At 42.2% G+C, this 16,866-nt stretch overlaps 1 protein-coding gene across 2 annotated transcripts in view; it reads right to left on the bottom strand.

Annotated features, from left to right (window-relative positions):
* RADX (RPA1 related single stranded DNA binding protein, X-linked) overlaps window positions 1–6,777 on the bottom strand; it is a 35,182-nt gene extending 28,405 nt beyond the window's left edge. The window contains exons 1-3 of one of the 2 annotated variants that reach the window (XM_073358337.1): window positions 5,974–6,777; window positions 4,497–4,639; window positions 14–206 (exon numbers count right to left, since the gene is read on the bottom strand). In XM_073358337.1, the coding sequence (XP_073214438.1) occupies window positions 14–206; window positions 4,497–4,639; window positions 5,974–6,580 (943 nt within the window). In that variant the 5' untranslated portion in view covers window positions 6,581–6,777. The remainder of the gene's footprint in view (window positions 1–13; window positions 207–4,496; window positions 4,640–5,973) is intronic. The other variant, XM_073358338.2, reaches the window with a different exon arrangement.
* Between the last annotated feature and the right edge of the window lie 10,089 nt (window positions 6,778–16,866).

Here is a 16,866-nt window from a genome sequence, read left to right as displayed (position 1 = left end):
TGGAATACTTAACCAATCGTAGTAAATCTCTTCATCTGCGAATCCCCTGGTGTTGGCTGTGTTTTAAATGGATAACTGGTTTTGATACCATACTGTTCAAGCAGAAGTACTGTACCAATCTTCATACTGTTATACCACTCAGGACATAAAGAATTCCACAAAACCATCGACATCATGCCTGAACTATCAGCAACTTCAAAATAAGCCTAGAAAAGAAAAACCAAACATGTGTTTGACCTTTAACTACATAGATAACAAATGTTCCTCTTTTTGGATAACTATTAAAATGCCTGCCCAATTAACAGCAATTTCCCTTGTAGTTTTGATACTCATTATAAACTTGAAGCCAGGGTATGCTCCACAAGCTTAAATTCAAACATGGAAGTGCAAGAATCCTGTATTTTCCTGCATCACAGTCCCAATTACGTAGCTGCTCCTGTTCAGCATTTCTAAGTGCCGTGAACATGCCATGAATCGGTTTCACAGTATAAACCTTGAGGAAATATTATGGGCCTGAGCTGTCGGACTACAGGAAAAGAAATGAAGCAACCAAGCTAGAATTGTATTACTAGCTCATCAGGGAATCTCACCTCTCTATTGATCTCAATCCTGCGAAGATTTATGCACAAGTAGTCCCTACTGACATCAGTGGGAGTACTCACATTCTTAAAGATACTTCCATGTTTAGTCTTTGCAGGGTCAAACTCACAGTTTGCTACTTATGTGGGATCTTCACCAGTTTTTTCAAATAAATGCATAATAATAAATCATAATTAGCAGAGTGCTTCTCCCTCCAGAGCTCCATTAGAAGGGTAATTTTGAGCCTCTCCCACTCTCCTCCCCTACCTCCTATAGTGAAAATGTTCACATTTCTCACACTGTTAAGGTAACCCTTCAAATGGGGGGGGGGGGGACCCAGAAGTTTTTTTTAAAGAAGATAACACTTCAAAATGCCAGTATAAAGAACCTCTATTAAAAACTGTCAAGTTATAACTCAGGAATCATTTGGTAAACAGCATGGGTCATAATATTGTGTGTGGGCTAGTTTTCAAGAAAAAAAATATTACTAGCAGAGGGGTATTCTGTCATCAAAACTAACATATAAAATTGTGTAAGAACCCCCTTCATGTGGAAATTTTGTGAACAAAATATTCTGACAGAAAACTTTATGTGAACCCTTTTCACAGGGAAATCTTCATATGCCAAATTGGGAAAACGTTGCCTAAAAAGTTTTTCCAGCTCTAACCTGCTGGCATGCAAAGTCTACAAATGCACTTCAACACATACAAAAAAATCCATACACTGAATGATTCCCCACTGCCACTCCTCTACTCAGATAAAACCTTGTCCAGGGACCATGTTTGCGCAGGTGACCCAATCCACATAATGCCTCTCAGATCTTCCAGGATACTTACAGAATGCAGCAACTCAGTGGAACAAACCTCTTTTCCACTGATGTTTCCACCTGTATCCACTTATTTGTTAGCCTCCAAAAATCACCATTATGCTTTCTTCCACACAATCCCCTACACATGGTTGCCCATGAACTCACCTGCAAGGCTCCTACATTCTCCCTTTAAGTCCCTCTTAAAAATCTATTTCTGCCATTCTGCCTATAGCGAATCGTGTTGATCAGCACAGAATATTCCTTTTCTGGTTCCCTTTCCCTGACCTCTGTATTACTTATCCATCTGTCCTCAGATTGCAAGTTCTTTGGGGCAAGTTATGATGTGCCAGAATATTTTTGTTACATGCAGAATAATGCACACATCTGCGTGTGTTAAAAATAATTCAATACATGTAGCTTTAGGCACATAACATTTTACACTATGTGAGGACTTCAGTGCATTATGGCCTAAATGCAGAATATTAATTAAAAAAAGATGTAAAGAGCAAGTGGTGCTGGATCTTTCCTCTTCCTCATCTGCCATTGACTCCTCCACTTGAATCAACTCTAGGTACTGATCCCATAGTTCATACCAAGGACTGCGACTGATGTTCCACCCTTGTTCCTGAGCAGTTTAAGAGCACCACCTGGACTGGGTCTGCTGAAATACAGCACCAACAAGAGATCCAGACTTATTTTTCATCTGGGTGGGGGAACAACAGCTTAGAACAATAGGCGTGTAGAGACCCATCATCAGGCAAAATGTTATGTACTGATGCTCATTTGAAAGTATCCATGCAGGCCTAATTCATGCTCTGCAAAAACAACCCTTAAAACTTAAAGTCAAGATTTCTATGATAAAAACAAACACTTGAAAAACTAATATTACAATATAAAAGCACCTAAACATTTGGAAGCAATAACCAAATAAAGTAATGTACATGATGTTTAAATACATGTACATTCTAAGAAAAAAGTACACATGTAAAAATTTCCAAACATTACAACTAAGGCTGGCCAGAGATTAAAAAAATTAATCACGATTAATCGCACTAACAATAGAATACCATTTATTTAAATAGTTTAGATGTTTTTCTACATTTTCAAATATGTTGATTTCAATTACAAACACAGAATACAAAGTGTACAGTGCTGACTTTACATTAATTTCGGACTACAAATATTTGTACTGTAAAAAAAGAAATTGTATTTTTCAATTCACCTAATACAAATACTGTAGTGCAATCTCTTTACCATGAAAGTTGAACTTACAAATGTAGAATTACGTACAAAAAAATAAATGCATTCAAAAATAAAACAATGTAAAGCTTTAGAGCCTACACGTCCACTCAGTCCTACTTCAGCCAATCACTCAGACAAACAAGTTTGTTTCCATTTTGCAGGAAATAATGCTGCCCGCTTCTTGTTTACAACGTCACCTGAAAGTGAGAACAGGCGTTCGTACGCACTGTTGTAGCCGGCGTACCAAGATATTTACGTGCCAGGTGTGCTAAAGATTTGTATGTCCCTTCATGCTTCAACCACCATTCCAGGGGACATGCGTCCATGCTGATGATGGGTTCTGCTCGATAACAATCCAAAGCAGAGCGGACCAAAGCATGTTTATTTTCATCATCTGAGTCAGATGCCACCAGCAGAAGGTTGATTTTCTTTTTTTGGTGATTCGGGTTCTGTAGTTTCTGCATCAGAGTGTTGCTCTTTTAATACTTCTGAAAGCATGCGCCACACCCTCGTCCCTCTCAAATTTTAGATAGCACTTCAGAGTCTTAAACCTTGGGTGGAGTGCTGTAGCTATTTTTAGAAATCTCACAAAGGTACCTTCTTTGCGTTTTGTCAAATCTGCAGCTGAAGTGTTCTTAAAAAGAACATGTGCTGGGTCATCATCCGAGACTGCTATAACATGAAATATATGGTAGATTGTGGGTAAAACAGAACAGGAGACATACAATTCTCCCTCAGTGAGTTCAGTCACAAATTTAATTAACACTTTTTTTTTTAAAATCCGATCAGCAGCAGCATGGAAGCACGTCCTCTGGCATGGTGGCCGAAGCATGAAGGGGCATATGAATGTTTAGCATATCTGGCACGTAAATACCTTGCAAGGCCGGCTACAGAATTGCCATAAGGGGCATATGAATGTTTAGCATATCTGGCACGTAAATACCTTGCAAGGCCGGCTACAGAATTGCCATGCGAATGCCTGTTCTCACTTTCAGGTGACATTGTAAATAAGAAGCAGGCAGCAGTATCTCCCGTAAATGTAAACAAACTTGTTTGTCTTAGCGATTGGCTGAACAAGAAGCAGGACTGAGTGTACTTGTAGGCTCTAAAATTTTACATTGGTCCATAACTGCACTCAAAAACAAACAAAAAAAATCTACATTTGTAAGTTACACTTTTCACAATAAAGAGATTGCACTATTGTTCTTGTATAAGGTGAATTGAAAAATACTATTTTTCATTTTTACAGTGCAAATATTTGTAATAAAAATAATATAAAGTGAGCAATATATACTTTGTATTCCGTATTGTAAAAGAAATCAATATATTTGAAAATGTAGAAAAACATCCAAAATATTTAATAAATTTCAATTGCTACTCTACGGTTATAAGTGCGATTACTCGCGATTAATTTTTTAAATAGTGATTAATATTTGAGTTACTCGTGTGAGTTAACTGCCATTAATCAACAGCCCTAACTACAACCACCTTAACTCTGAGCTGTAGCTCACGAAAGCTTATGCTCAAATAAATTGGTTAGTCTCAGGTGCCACTAATACTCCTTTTCTCTTTATGATATAGTTACCAAGAAAAATTCAGTTTGAGATTAAGACAAACAATTAAAAAAACAACACTGACACTGTTCTAACACCATGAAGCTCTATAGTAACTGGGATCAGTCACATATACATATACACATATGGGATTTATCATTTTCATACTTTTAAATGGTTAAGCTTTTACAATTGAAACAATTTTAGGGTTTATTTGTTGCTGACTGTAGGACCCTTGGCTGTACCCTTACGGTATGGAAATAAGATCTGCACACCTCAGAACTACTCAGACAAGTTGGATTTTTCCCCCCTACCTGATACGGTATATCCAGTTTTTTGTCAGGTTTCCCATAGTACCTTAGTCTAGCCTTATGCAAGATTCTCACAAGCAATGGACTGAAGTGTATTCTGCTCCTCCAGTTCATTTCCAGATGACCAAGAGAAGTTAATTTGGATACTAGTGAAAAAACAGAAAGCAGGAAAAAAAAATCAAGTGATAAAACAGTCCGCATGCTTGAATTTGAATAAACCTCTTTGGTGGTACATGTGCCGCTGCATGATTTGTATCAGCAGATTATAGAAATGTGTTAAGGCAGACAGGATTTCATATGACAGGTTTCAGAGTAGCAGCCGTGTTAGTCTGTATCCGCAAAAAGAAGAGGAGTCCTTGTGGTACCTTAGAGACTAACAAATTTGAGCATAAGCTTTCATGAGCTTGCATCCGATGAAGTGAGCTGTAGCTCACGAAAGCTTATGCTCAAATAAATGTTAGTCTCTAAGGTGCCACAAGGACTCCTCTTCTTTTTGAGGATTTCATATGTATTTTATAATGTTTCTCATAAAAATTAAAACTGTTTGCTAATGCTGTATAAACAAACTCAGTTCTCAGTCATCTGCACAAAGTACTGAACTTTTTTTTCTTCTTCCAAAAGCAGTAGTGGCATACATGTTGAAAGTACGACTACTACATTTTTATCATGCAAGTAAAAACAAAACAAAAAAAAACAAACAGTGGGAAACTTTTATGAAATACAGATTTCAGTGAACTAGGGCCCCCAATCTTGCAGCAAGTTGTGCATGGGCAGACTCCTGCACCTAAACAGAGCACTGTTCACTTTTGAAGGGCTTGTGTGTGTTTGCAGGGGTCTGTTAGTGCAGGACATGGAACTACATTTCTGCTCAGATTTCACTTCAAATCTGAAATTAGGCCCCTACGTAAGACCTGTATTTTGAGAAAATACTTCTATCACAGCTGTTTTTTAATTTAACATGTTTTTGCAATATTTAGAATGTTTACTGTTTACTAATTGTTTAATGTTTACTAATGTTTATTGTTTAAATTGTGAGGGAATTAGCCAATGTCTACTCTAGGCTTGCTTTGCCGCTATAGGAATATTGGTAGACTACTGTGGCAGAGCACTCCTGCTATGGATGCACCTCTACCGGCATAACTGGATTTTATTCCAGTATAGTAACCAGCCCAGAGGCAAAACAAGCTACAGCGGTAAAAGCACAGCTTTGCCAGTAGAGCTGCATCTACACGAAGGACTTCTGGTGGTACAGCTACCTTGGTCAGTGATCACATCTCTTTACACAGAGCGGACACAGCCAGCAAAAATCTGTCGCATAGACCTGGCTTAGACCGCCCAACCCCCTCGCTAAGTAAACACAACACCAGGGCTTGGGCCAAGGGGCCAGGTCAGTTTCCAGGCGCCCGCAGGCCTGACACGGCCAACAAGCCCCCCCCCCCCGCGTTTTCCTGCATCGACACCCCCCCCCCCCCCGTTTTACCATCGACATCGACGCGCTCCGGCGGCCGGCCCGCCAGCCACATGTCCCCGTAGGGATCTTCGTTGTTCCACAGCGGCAGGTAATGGCTCCTCCCGCCCTTGAGCGGCGGGCGCCGTTGCTGGTCGGGCTCGCGGCCCCCGGGGGGCAGGTCCGGCGGGTCCCGCAGCACGTCCAGCCGCTCGAGGCACAGGAAGCCCGCGCTCAGCTTCTTCTCGTCGTAGAGGTAGGAGCAGCGGGTGAGGCGCAGCCGGCCGCCGGCGCGCAGCGCGCCCCTCTGCACCAGGGCGTTCAGCGGCGGCGCCAGGTAGCACTTCTCCCGCCGGCTGCCGTCCGCCAGGGTCACGTCGTAGCAATAGGCCGGGGCGGGCGGCTTGGGCAAGGCGCCGCCGCCGCCGCCGCCGCTGCTGCTGCTGCTGGGCGGCGGCGGGCTCTCCGCCATGTAGCGCTCCACCGCCACCACGGCCACCGGCGGGGCCTCGGCCAGGGACACGCTCAGCTGGGAGGAGCGGAGCACCTCGTTGCAGAGCCGCTGGAGCCAGGAGGCGGGGCTTGGGCCAGCCCCCTCCTCAGCGCGGGGGGCGCTGGGCCCCGCGGCCGCGGCCTCCATGGCGCTGGGCACCGCGGAGCCCCCGGGCAGCGGCCCGCTTGGGCTCCCTCCGCCGGTCACTGGGCGAGCCCGGGGGCCGCCATGTTGCACGCGCGAGGGGGCGGTTCCCGGAGGCGGCCGCAGGGCCCGCGCGCTCCATTCGAAGAGTCCAACGGCTGCGCCGGCAGATACGGAGGGGAGAGCGCGCGGCAGGCGGCCAGGCCATGGGCGGGGCTCGGGAGGGGGGCGGGGCAGCGAGCAAGAAGAGGAGGGGGTGGGGCAGGGGGCGGTTCTGGTAGGGGAAGGAAGGATAGTGGGGTAGGGGGAGGTTCTGGGAAGCGGAGGGTTGGGAGGATCTGGTGTGGGAGAAGAGGTGGAGAGAGGATCTTGGTTCTGGGGAAGAGGCTGAGGATCTGGAAGGTTTGGAAGGGGAAGCAGGGACAAGTAGGAGAAAGGTGGGAGGAGGGGGTGAAAGGATATGGCAAAGGGAAGTCATTTAGCATGTCTCATTGTGACATGGGCTACTGGGGCACATGACACCTGGCTTTCCATAGCGTATTAAAGTCACGTTCAAGGGCTGTGTCCTTATTTTCCAGGCACTCCTTGGCGTGGGCCCAGGATATGTAAAAGAGCCTAAAACTCGGAGATGAAGACCACGATTGACAATTCTGCTCCTCTGGCACAATAGGACTCGCAACAATAAGGATAACCCTCATCTGTGAGAGAGACAGAACTTTCTGGGGGGTGCGAGCTGTCTGAGACTGGGGAATGAATTTCCCCAAGAAATCAGGAGCATCACAAACCTCATCACCTTCTGTCCCAAGTGCAAGGTGCATTTCTTTGACCTTGCCTGCAAGGTCATAACCACGCAGCACTGTGTACATTTAAAAAAACACACACCACCAACAAAAACTAACAGTATATTCCACTGCACACATGGTTCTCTCGCTGAGGATGAGTGAATGAGCCACATATGACAATTTTTATTGCACCATTTAATGCACTACTGGAAGGTGCTCAGAGACTACAGTGATGAGAGAAGTATAGGAACCTATGTCGTATAGAACGTCTACTATTATTATTACTATTGGTTTGTGTAGTGGTTGCACTTGGGTGGCCTAATCATGGTTCACTTTACTAGATACTGTACAAATTACATCAGAAAGATAGTTCCTTTCCCAAAGACCTTACAATCAAAGTATAAGACAAGAGGCAATAGGTGGATATGACAAACAGAGAACATAGACAATACTAGTCAGCATGATTCAGTAATTGAGGAAAACATGCTTCTCAAACTTGCACTTACAACAGCTTCATTAGGTCTCCCCATTTTGTATCTGTGCTGTTTATTTCCTCTCCTAGGGCAAAGGCGTTATTGGTTGTAGTGAATTTTTAGTATAAAATTTCCCCATATTGCTTGCAACTTTTAATGGGCTAATCTCACATGGTCACTATGCAGTCTCTCTGTGTTTGCTATCCCTTCTGTTTTGGTGCCATCTGCAGTTCTGATCACAGATGAATTTGCACCAAAGAAACCTCACACACATCACATAAAGCTGCAGCACAAAGTGGCTAAAAGTGGCAAATTACAACTGAGCCCTGGATAACAACTAGCTCCTCCGGCTGTAACAGCTGCTCACAGGCATGACTGCTTGAAGACTAACGTGCTTCAACATCGGGGCAGTGAACCGCGATTTGAGAATGGTTAAATATATCTGCCTGTTGCCTTTGAGATAGTGGAGTATTCATCTTGGGGAAATAGTGGAAGCTTTTTGGTTGGGGCCATGTAAAAGAGATCAAAACTGTATTGCCCTTGGACTAGTCCTAATAAGTCTTTTCTATCAATGATTTCTGTGATTATGTCTAATACATTCCTTAGAGAGTTTAAAAACAAGATCAGACATGTTCTGTGTTTTTACACTTAAACTAGATTGCAAAAGCATTTATTAAGCACATCTTTATACTGATGTGACTGATGAAACAGTATCTGTTCTAAAGAGCCTTTTCATTACATTTGTAGATAAGGATTTCACCTCACAAGCAGTAAAACCAAATCTTTCCCAGAGATTTGCTACTTTAATTTTCAACTAGAAAATGGCTCACCAGTTATAACAAGAACATCTCCAGGTCATTCCCAGATTGCCTGCAATTACATACTTACTGTGCTTATGGAGATAAGTAGTTGTTCTGCAGGGTGTCTTGTTTATGGCAATGCCAAGTGCTATGTGCACATATTTCCTTAGGATTTACATCACTCTATGTATCAGGATATGGCACAAAAATACAGTCCACTATGAGAATGTAGCCTCCACACAATGAAAGTACCTAAAGAAAACTAGCCATGAAGGCAGAATTCACAATTTCTAATTCTGGAAGAATCTACATATTGTATGTTTTTGCAGGAGGGGTGCTTCTCCCATTGGCTGGCTCCTGAAGGGCTCCTTTCTCACCAGCTGCTGTTTTTAGGGCACAGAGGTCTGACTGACATGCCAGTTTCAGAACTGAACCGGGGGAAGCTTCTTTCGGCTTCAAGTCCCCTTTGTCACATACTTCTGTACTAGATATCAGAGCTTGCTCATACACACCAGGTACAGTTAAGGTTAGTTTACATAAGGTACAGTAGAATCTCAGAGTTACAAACATCAGAGCTATGAACTGACCAGTCAACCACACACTGCATTTTGAACCGGAAATACACAATCAGGCAGCAGCGGAGACTGGGTGGGGGGAAAAAAAGCAAATACACTACAGTACTGTGTTAAACTTAAACTACTAAAAAATAAAGCATCATTTTTCTTTTGCATAGTAAAGTTTCAAAACTGTATTATCAATGTTCAGCTGTAAACTTTTGAAAGAACCACCATAACGTTTTGTTTAGAGTTAGGACAACCTCCATTCCCGACATGTTTGTAACTCTTGTATTTTGCATACAGTGCCACCCAGTGGCTGAATAATATAATACAGTTTAGCATTCCATTACATCTATTAGGTTTCAGAGGAACAGCCGTGTTAGTCTGTATTCGCAAAAAGAAAAGGAGTACTTGTGGCACCTTAGAGACTAACCAATTTATTTGAGCATGAGCTTTCGTGAGCTACAGCTCACTTCATCAGATGTTTACCGTGGAAACTGCAGCAGACTTTATATACACACAGAAATCATGAAACAATACCTCCTCCCACCCCACTGTCCTGCTGGTAATAGCTTATCTAAAGTGATCAACAGGTGGGCCATTTCCAGCACAAATCCAGGTTTTCTCATCTATCACACTTTTCAGAGTAACAGCATGTTAGTCTGTATTCGCAAAAAGAAAAGGAGTACTTGTGGCACCTTAGAGACTAACCAATTTATTTGAGCATGAGCTTTCGTGAGCTACAGCTCACTTCATCGGATGCATACCGTGGAAACTGAGCTCATGCTCAAATAAATTGGTTAGTCTCTAAGGTGCCACAAGTACTCCTTTTCTATCTACCACACTGTAAGTTATACATCCTTACCATTTACAAAACTTACACTATCATGCTGTCTTTGAAGTTCAATATATCTCACTCTGTTGAGTGTCTGTGAATCATACTGGTTTTCTAATTACTCTACCCGAACTTGTAACAACTTGGTCATCAGTCTGTTCATTTGTTACGTCTGACTGTGGCTGGTTTGGAACCCTTGATTCTTCTTTTTACTGTTCTGTATCTGCCATTTCTAGAATTTACTCTGTTGATTGTTCTTTCTGAGGAACAAACTGTAGTTTCTGTTGAAACTGTCCACGGTTGGTTTCTATCACAGGTGATCTGAATTCTTTTTCTTTACAACAGCTGCCGTTGTCCATCCTTTTTCTCCATCTAATTTGACATGAACACAGTCATCAGGTTCCAGACCTGTCAGTTCTCTAGCTGCGTGACATCTTTTGTAAAAGTGTTCATAAGCTTTTTTAACCCTTTTATCCGATTGGCTACTCTCTTCGTGTCTGGCCACTTTGGAGACAGATTCTTTTCCCAAGTTCGAACAATAGTTCTGAGTTGTCTTCCCATCAGGAGCTGTGCTGGACTATATCCAGTAGTTGCTACTGGTGTTGATTTGTAAGTCAGAAGATCAAGGAATGGGTCTTGTAGGATTTTCTTGGACATCTGTATAGCTCTCTCAGTCTCTTCTTTTGCTTGTGGGTAATGTGGGATGCTAATAATGTGAACAAAATCATATATAGTTTATTTGGAATGACTTAAATTCTGCTGCAGTGAGTTGTGGTCTGTTGTTCATCACTAGACGTTCTGATATACTGAAGTGAGCAAAAGTGCATTTAAGTTTCTTGATAACACTGTGACATGTTATGTCTTTCAAGTACATTACTTCTACCTGGAAAATAGTCCATGATGACCGGGTAATGAAGTCCTCTGAATTTGCATAAATCTGCAGCTAATCTCTTCAAGGTCTCTCTAGTAGGAGTGTTTGAACACTGTATGGTTCAGCATTGTCTCTTGATTTGTACTTGATCTCCTTTCAAAAGCTCACTATCATCAACTCCTCCATCGAGTTCTTCCACCTTTCTCACTAAGGCCCGTCATGGCTGCCACACTGTGACTGAGGAGTTTGTTGGTCTTTGAATCTTTGATCACATGCACTCTGAATGCATATCTTTTGTCTTTGTAAGTTATTTCTGTGGTGAACTGGCCTATGCAGTTCAGAATATCTCTAGGGATAGTCAGAGCTGTGTCAGGTGACTTCAGCTCTGGGAGGAATTGGGGGTGTCAAGTGACTTCACCTCTGGGAGATTTTAAGTCCCTTCTGAGGTGCCTGTGATATCCGTGTCTGAATTTGTTTTAAAGTGTATAGTCTTTCCATGAATATTCAGTTTTATTCTCTAGGCAGATTCTGTGTCATCAGAAGCAATAGATCCCAGAAACAATGGATCTTGATTGCTTATAATATGAGTCAACCCCTGACTGCTTTAGTGCAGCAAACAGCTGCAAAATGCCCATATTTCATGCATGTATAATACTGTGCACCTTTGGCCAGACATGCATCATTTCTTGGGCTATGACTTTTTCCACACTTTGTGCACATAGGCTGGAATTTGTCCCTCTTAGCTTGGGAGTTCTCTCTCCTTGCCTCAGTGATTTTATGATATGACTTTTAACATTAAAGTGTCTGTTTACAGTTTCTAAGCTAGTTTCAGGTTTGTCAAGTTTCTCTTGGTTTTGCTGTTTCACCAGTTCAGGCTGTTTTGCTGCTGTGGCTATAGAGCTAAATCTCTCTTCAGTTGCAGGTGCTGTGAAAGGTTTTTCTCTGTTAACCCAACAATGAGCGTGTCTAATATTTTTGTGTTTTGCATTTCCAAAAACACAGTTTTCAACTAACGTATGCTGAGCTTTTAGAAAACATTCAGCGTTTTCCCCTCATTCTTGAATTTTCTGGTGAAAACATGCTCTTTCATAAATCACACCTCTCTGAGGTTTAAAGTATGCATCAGACAGCCAGAACCCTTTCATAGTCATTTTGGTGACTGTCTTCAGAAAGGTCTAAGGATTTAAAGATAGGGAAGTTCCTGCTTCCCTATAGCATAAATTAAAGAAGATACCTGTATATCTTCAGGTTTCAGAGTAACAGCCGTGTTAGTCTGTATTCGCAAAAAGAAAAGGAGTACTATTGGTTAGTCTCTAAGGTGCCACAAGTACTCCTTTTCTTTTTGTATATCTTCAGTTTCTTTTTGGAGTTTGTTTGCAATTTGAAATCTTGCACTGTCTTCCAGTCTCTCCATTATGAATGTTTGTCAAAGCTGTATCAGAGGGGTTATGTTGATGAGATCCTGCAACCTTTGTTGTTTTACTCCTTCTATTTGCAACCTTTGTTGTTATTTTGATGCCATGTCATGTACTTCACCGCCAGATTGGCAGAGCTGCCTCATACACACCAGGTGTGTTTATCATAATAAGATCCTTTAATGCTGTGCCAGATATGGCTGAGGTTAATTTAAATAAGGTATTTTACACAGTGCCACCTAATGGCTGAACAGCATAATACAGTTTAGCATTCCATTGCACCCTTTATCTCTCTCCCCTGGCTGGCTGAAATTGTCAGCAGTGGAAGAATCTGCCCACATGTTAGGACAACGTGTTACTGTGAGTGATCATACCTGAATTTCTCAAAGAGCATTCCCATGGGACTGATTGCCATACAATATGTGACAAGTGCGTTAGATAGAGTCTGTGATCATAATGGGAAATGGACAGTCTTTGAAAGCGGCAGAAACACCTTCCTAGTCGGTATGGAGGGAGAAGTATACCCTCAATAACAACCTCCTCGACCATAGAAACTTGTGGCTAACTGCAATGTGCTGAGCCTGATCCAGAAAAGCACTTGACCATGTGTTAACTTTGAGCATGTGAGTAATCCACTGAACGAAGTCAACAGCACTACCATACTTAAGTACTTTTCTGGATTGGGTCAGAGTATTCGGCCCTTTGCAGGATCGAGCCCTTAGTTACCATGTGCAGCATACGTCACTAAGATCAAATGCCAGAGAGTCCCTTTTTCATTGCCATTTGAAAATACGTATGAATCTGTGAGGCCCAAACTGCACTAAAAAAGAAAAAAAAATCTGTTGTGGGGGGCGGGGGGGAGGGGAAATCACTTTTAACACAAGTACTGTTGGACCAATGAAAGGCACAAGATAAAATTTCATGTTGCAGCTAAAGCATCTTATTATTGTATAGGATGATAAAGCCTACTGTAAAATACAATTGTTTGTTGCAAATTATTTTGAGGACAAAAAATAGCCTTCCCAATATTTGTTTCACCATTATCTCCTCCAGTATCACCATTATCTCCTCCTTTTGTTGACCCTACCTCGAAAATAACAGGAAACCATAAATAATGCTAAAATATCATCCAAGATGATTACCCAGCAGACACCCTCTTGCCCTTTAATCAGCACTGTGCACTGTGAAGAGCATTTTAAGAAAGTGGCAGGCTATGAGCAGGAAGGTCTCTTGTACTTTTGTTACGTGAAAGTTTGATTTATTGCTCAGCTTTTAGAATCCGTAGAAAACAGTCTTTTTATATAGATTGCAGGTTTGCTCTTGTTTCATTTAACTTAAATACAGTTGTAAAAGCACAGAACCTGAACTTGTAAACCGGATTGTATGATGCTTCTTATAGAAAATCTCATTGCAGAACAATTTAGCACCATAGAACTACTCCCCCGCCCATTATAAAACAGATTAAAATTAAAATGCCAACTTCCATTTAGGTTCCACTGAAGATAGGTGCTACAACTAGATGTAAGCTATAATCAGTGTGTTCTATATACTGTGCAATTTACAAAATATATGTATTTATCTGTACCTATGTTGTTTAGCACATTGTTATTCATTAAAGAGGAATGATAAATCATTCCCTGTGGTTTTTGTACTTTGCATGCTCCAGTTTTGAGATGAAAAACAAATGTTTTCACTTTGAACTTGCACTGTTTGGTTTGCAAAGGCATATTTTTTGTAGATATATGTAAATCACTTAGTCCATGCAATGGGGAACTTCCCAGTGCAGCGGCAGATGGACAAAAGCCCTAGCAGGGAAGTTCCATTGAAAATGGAGGGAGCGGGGTTGGAGGGCTTTAGAATCAGTGGAGGTACAGAGGACACTGTGTGTGATGGGATTTGCAGGTTCTGGGGACAGAATCCCCTCTTTGTTCTGGAGATGGGCATCATCCCCTTCACTCTCAGCAGAATGATCTGCGGAAAACACTGCAAGAGAAAACATCATGCAGTTTTTCCTTCCCCTGCTTGACCTCTTTCCAAGGGTTTCTCTATATAAGAGAGAAGAGCTGATCCAAGAGACCTAGCTTCTTTGAAGTAGGCATCATAGATGAAGGTGTTGCACAGTGCAAGCAGGTTAATGAATAAAGCTAGCAGGGTTGGCTGAACAGCTGGCAGAAGTTATTGATGGAGTGCTGCAGACATCATATACTTTCCCATGTTAAAGGAGATCGGGAGTGACGTGATTACATTTTGCTGCTGCTGTTAGAGACTGAGGCCAGATTCAAGTGGGACAGCACAGAAGGCATATCCCTGTAAAGGGATGGCAGCAGGAGGAAGGGGAGATGCCTGTACACTAACTTTTGTGTCTTCTGGCTTGGTGGCTGCTGTAGAGATTTCTGTACAGACCACATTAATTCTGGCTAGGGCAGATATATTACAACCCTGTGCAATATCTTTGGGGACCATTGTATTAAATTTCTGACTTGTTTATATATTCTATTCCATGGGGGAGGCTTAGCACAGCTCCTCCAGGAAATAAAAACAGCAGGGGTGATTAAACGAGTCAGTGAGACTAAACAGCTCTAGACAGGTACAACACCCTGGAGAGATTTGCACTTACTAGTTCAAACTGAGTTTTACAGTGACAAACAAAGAAAGGGCTTTTGGTATAGAGGCTGATTTAAAACTGACACAGGGTCATTCTGATCCATCAAATGGACACAAACTTTGTCCAAGGAGGCCCCAATCCTGCTGAAGGACTTTAGCCTATTAGGCACCCATAAGACTGATGGCTGACTCCTGGCATGTTTAGTACAGGTCCTGGCAGGGACCTGTTCAGCCTTAACCCCCCCCCCCCACCCACTCAGAAGGGAAAGGGACAAGGATTTCTGCCAAGATTCAGGTGATGGCTGGAGACCTGAGCCCTGTCTGGCACTCCTGGAGTGGACCATGGGGGGCAATACAGGTACAGTTACCTTTAAATTGACAGTGAAATTTCCTAACTGGAGTGCTTGATTTTTCAACCCTAATAAAGTTTTTGTAACATAGATTTTGTATATGTAAATTCCTAGGTTTTTTAGAAAGCAAACTGAAAAAACTAATTCTTTCATATGGCATCATATTTACATCCACACAGGTTGCCAGCAGGATTGGAATCATTAGATCTACTGCATGGACTTCTGCCACTTGACTTGAATTAATGAAGTAACTGATAGCAGTAGCAGGTTGTCCTGTACCAGCATTAGCGTGGGTTTCACAGTTGTTTGCTGACAGCAAAGCAATGGTAAGACTCAGGAATCTTGGGTTCCATACTAGGCTTTGGAGGGATAGTGCTTTAGTGGGTATAGATTCTTCTGCTTCATATCCCTTTCTATCCCATCCCCTCCACCCTGTCCCTCTCCCACGCCTATCTCTTTCCACTTCTTTGCATAGGAGTGTGATTTCTAAAGTGCACTAGCATTTTGCATGTTAATTGGACCATGTAGACCTACTGGTGCACACTAAAAGTTCCCAAGTGCATTTTACATAGTACTGTTTCAAACAGCACTATGTTAGAGCACACCAGCAGGGGCCACATAGACCAGTGAATGTGCCCTTAGTGCGGTTTAGAAATCATCCCCCCCCCCATTATCCTTCCGTGTATACAAGCCCTCAGAGTACTTTCCCAATGTTAATTACATCTCACAACCCATCAGTGAGGTAGGCGTATATCACTGCACCCATTTTATAATTGGGTGAAATGAGTTGACCAAGGTGACAAACAGTCAGTGACAAAGCTAGGACTAGAACACAGATTTCTTACCTCCCAGTACATGCTAAAACCATTTCTAATTTTGTGGAGCAAACAAACAAAAAGCACAGCGAATAAATTATTGTCTCTGAATGCAGTCAGCCCACAGGTAGAATTGTATGGACACTCAGCCTGATTCTACTTTCACTTATGCTGCGGTAATTCAGGTGTAACTCCATTTAAATCAGTTGGGTTGGAGACCCCTGTGTTTATAAGCTGCATGAGACACTGCCTGGAAACAGCGTTCTGTGCAGTAAATAGAGGGTGAGTGGCAAGGGTAGCTTTTGATTTCTTATGGCTAGCTTCAAACAGATGGGTTGACAGATGTTTATGGTGCAGTCCCTGCTCAAAAACACAAGAAGGCATGTGCTGTGCTAGTCAGAGAAGCACATTCAAAATAGGAGGACAAAGCTCGATGAAAGGCCAATTGCCTTTGTTTTTACACTTAAGGTAAAAGCATGACTCCATTGATTTCAAGGGGAGGGGGATCAGGCTTTCACCTTTATGCCCTTCAGCCTTTAAGTGGTATTGTCACAGCAGGTTACCACGAACTGTACTGTAATGTGTGACAATGAATTTTACAGGATGTAACAGAGAAGACAATACTCTGAATCTCAAAGAAATGTGATGAAGACGGATACATTGGCATTAATAATTCTAGCCACCCATAAAAGCAGAAACCAATTTTTGTACAGTATTAACGTTTCCATGCTGTACCATCGTCTGGAGGGAAACTCTAGTTCCATCTTCTCTGAGGTTTGAGAGCGAG

The sequence above is a fragment of the Lepidochelys kempii genome, chromosome 9 (genome assembly GCF_965140285.1).
Source record: "Lepidochelys kempii isolate rLepKem1 chromosome 9, rLepKem1.hap1, whole genome shotgun sequence".
In the NCBI taxonomy this organism is placed as follows: domain Eukaryota; kingdom Metazoa; phylum Chordata; order Testudines; family Cheloniidae; genus Lepidochelys; species Lepidochelys kempii.
This window is presented reverse-complemented; position numbering and strand designations above follow the sequence as displayed.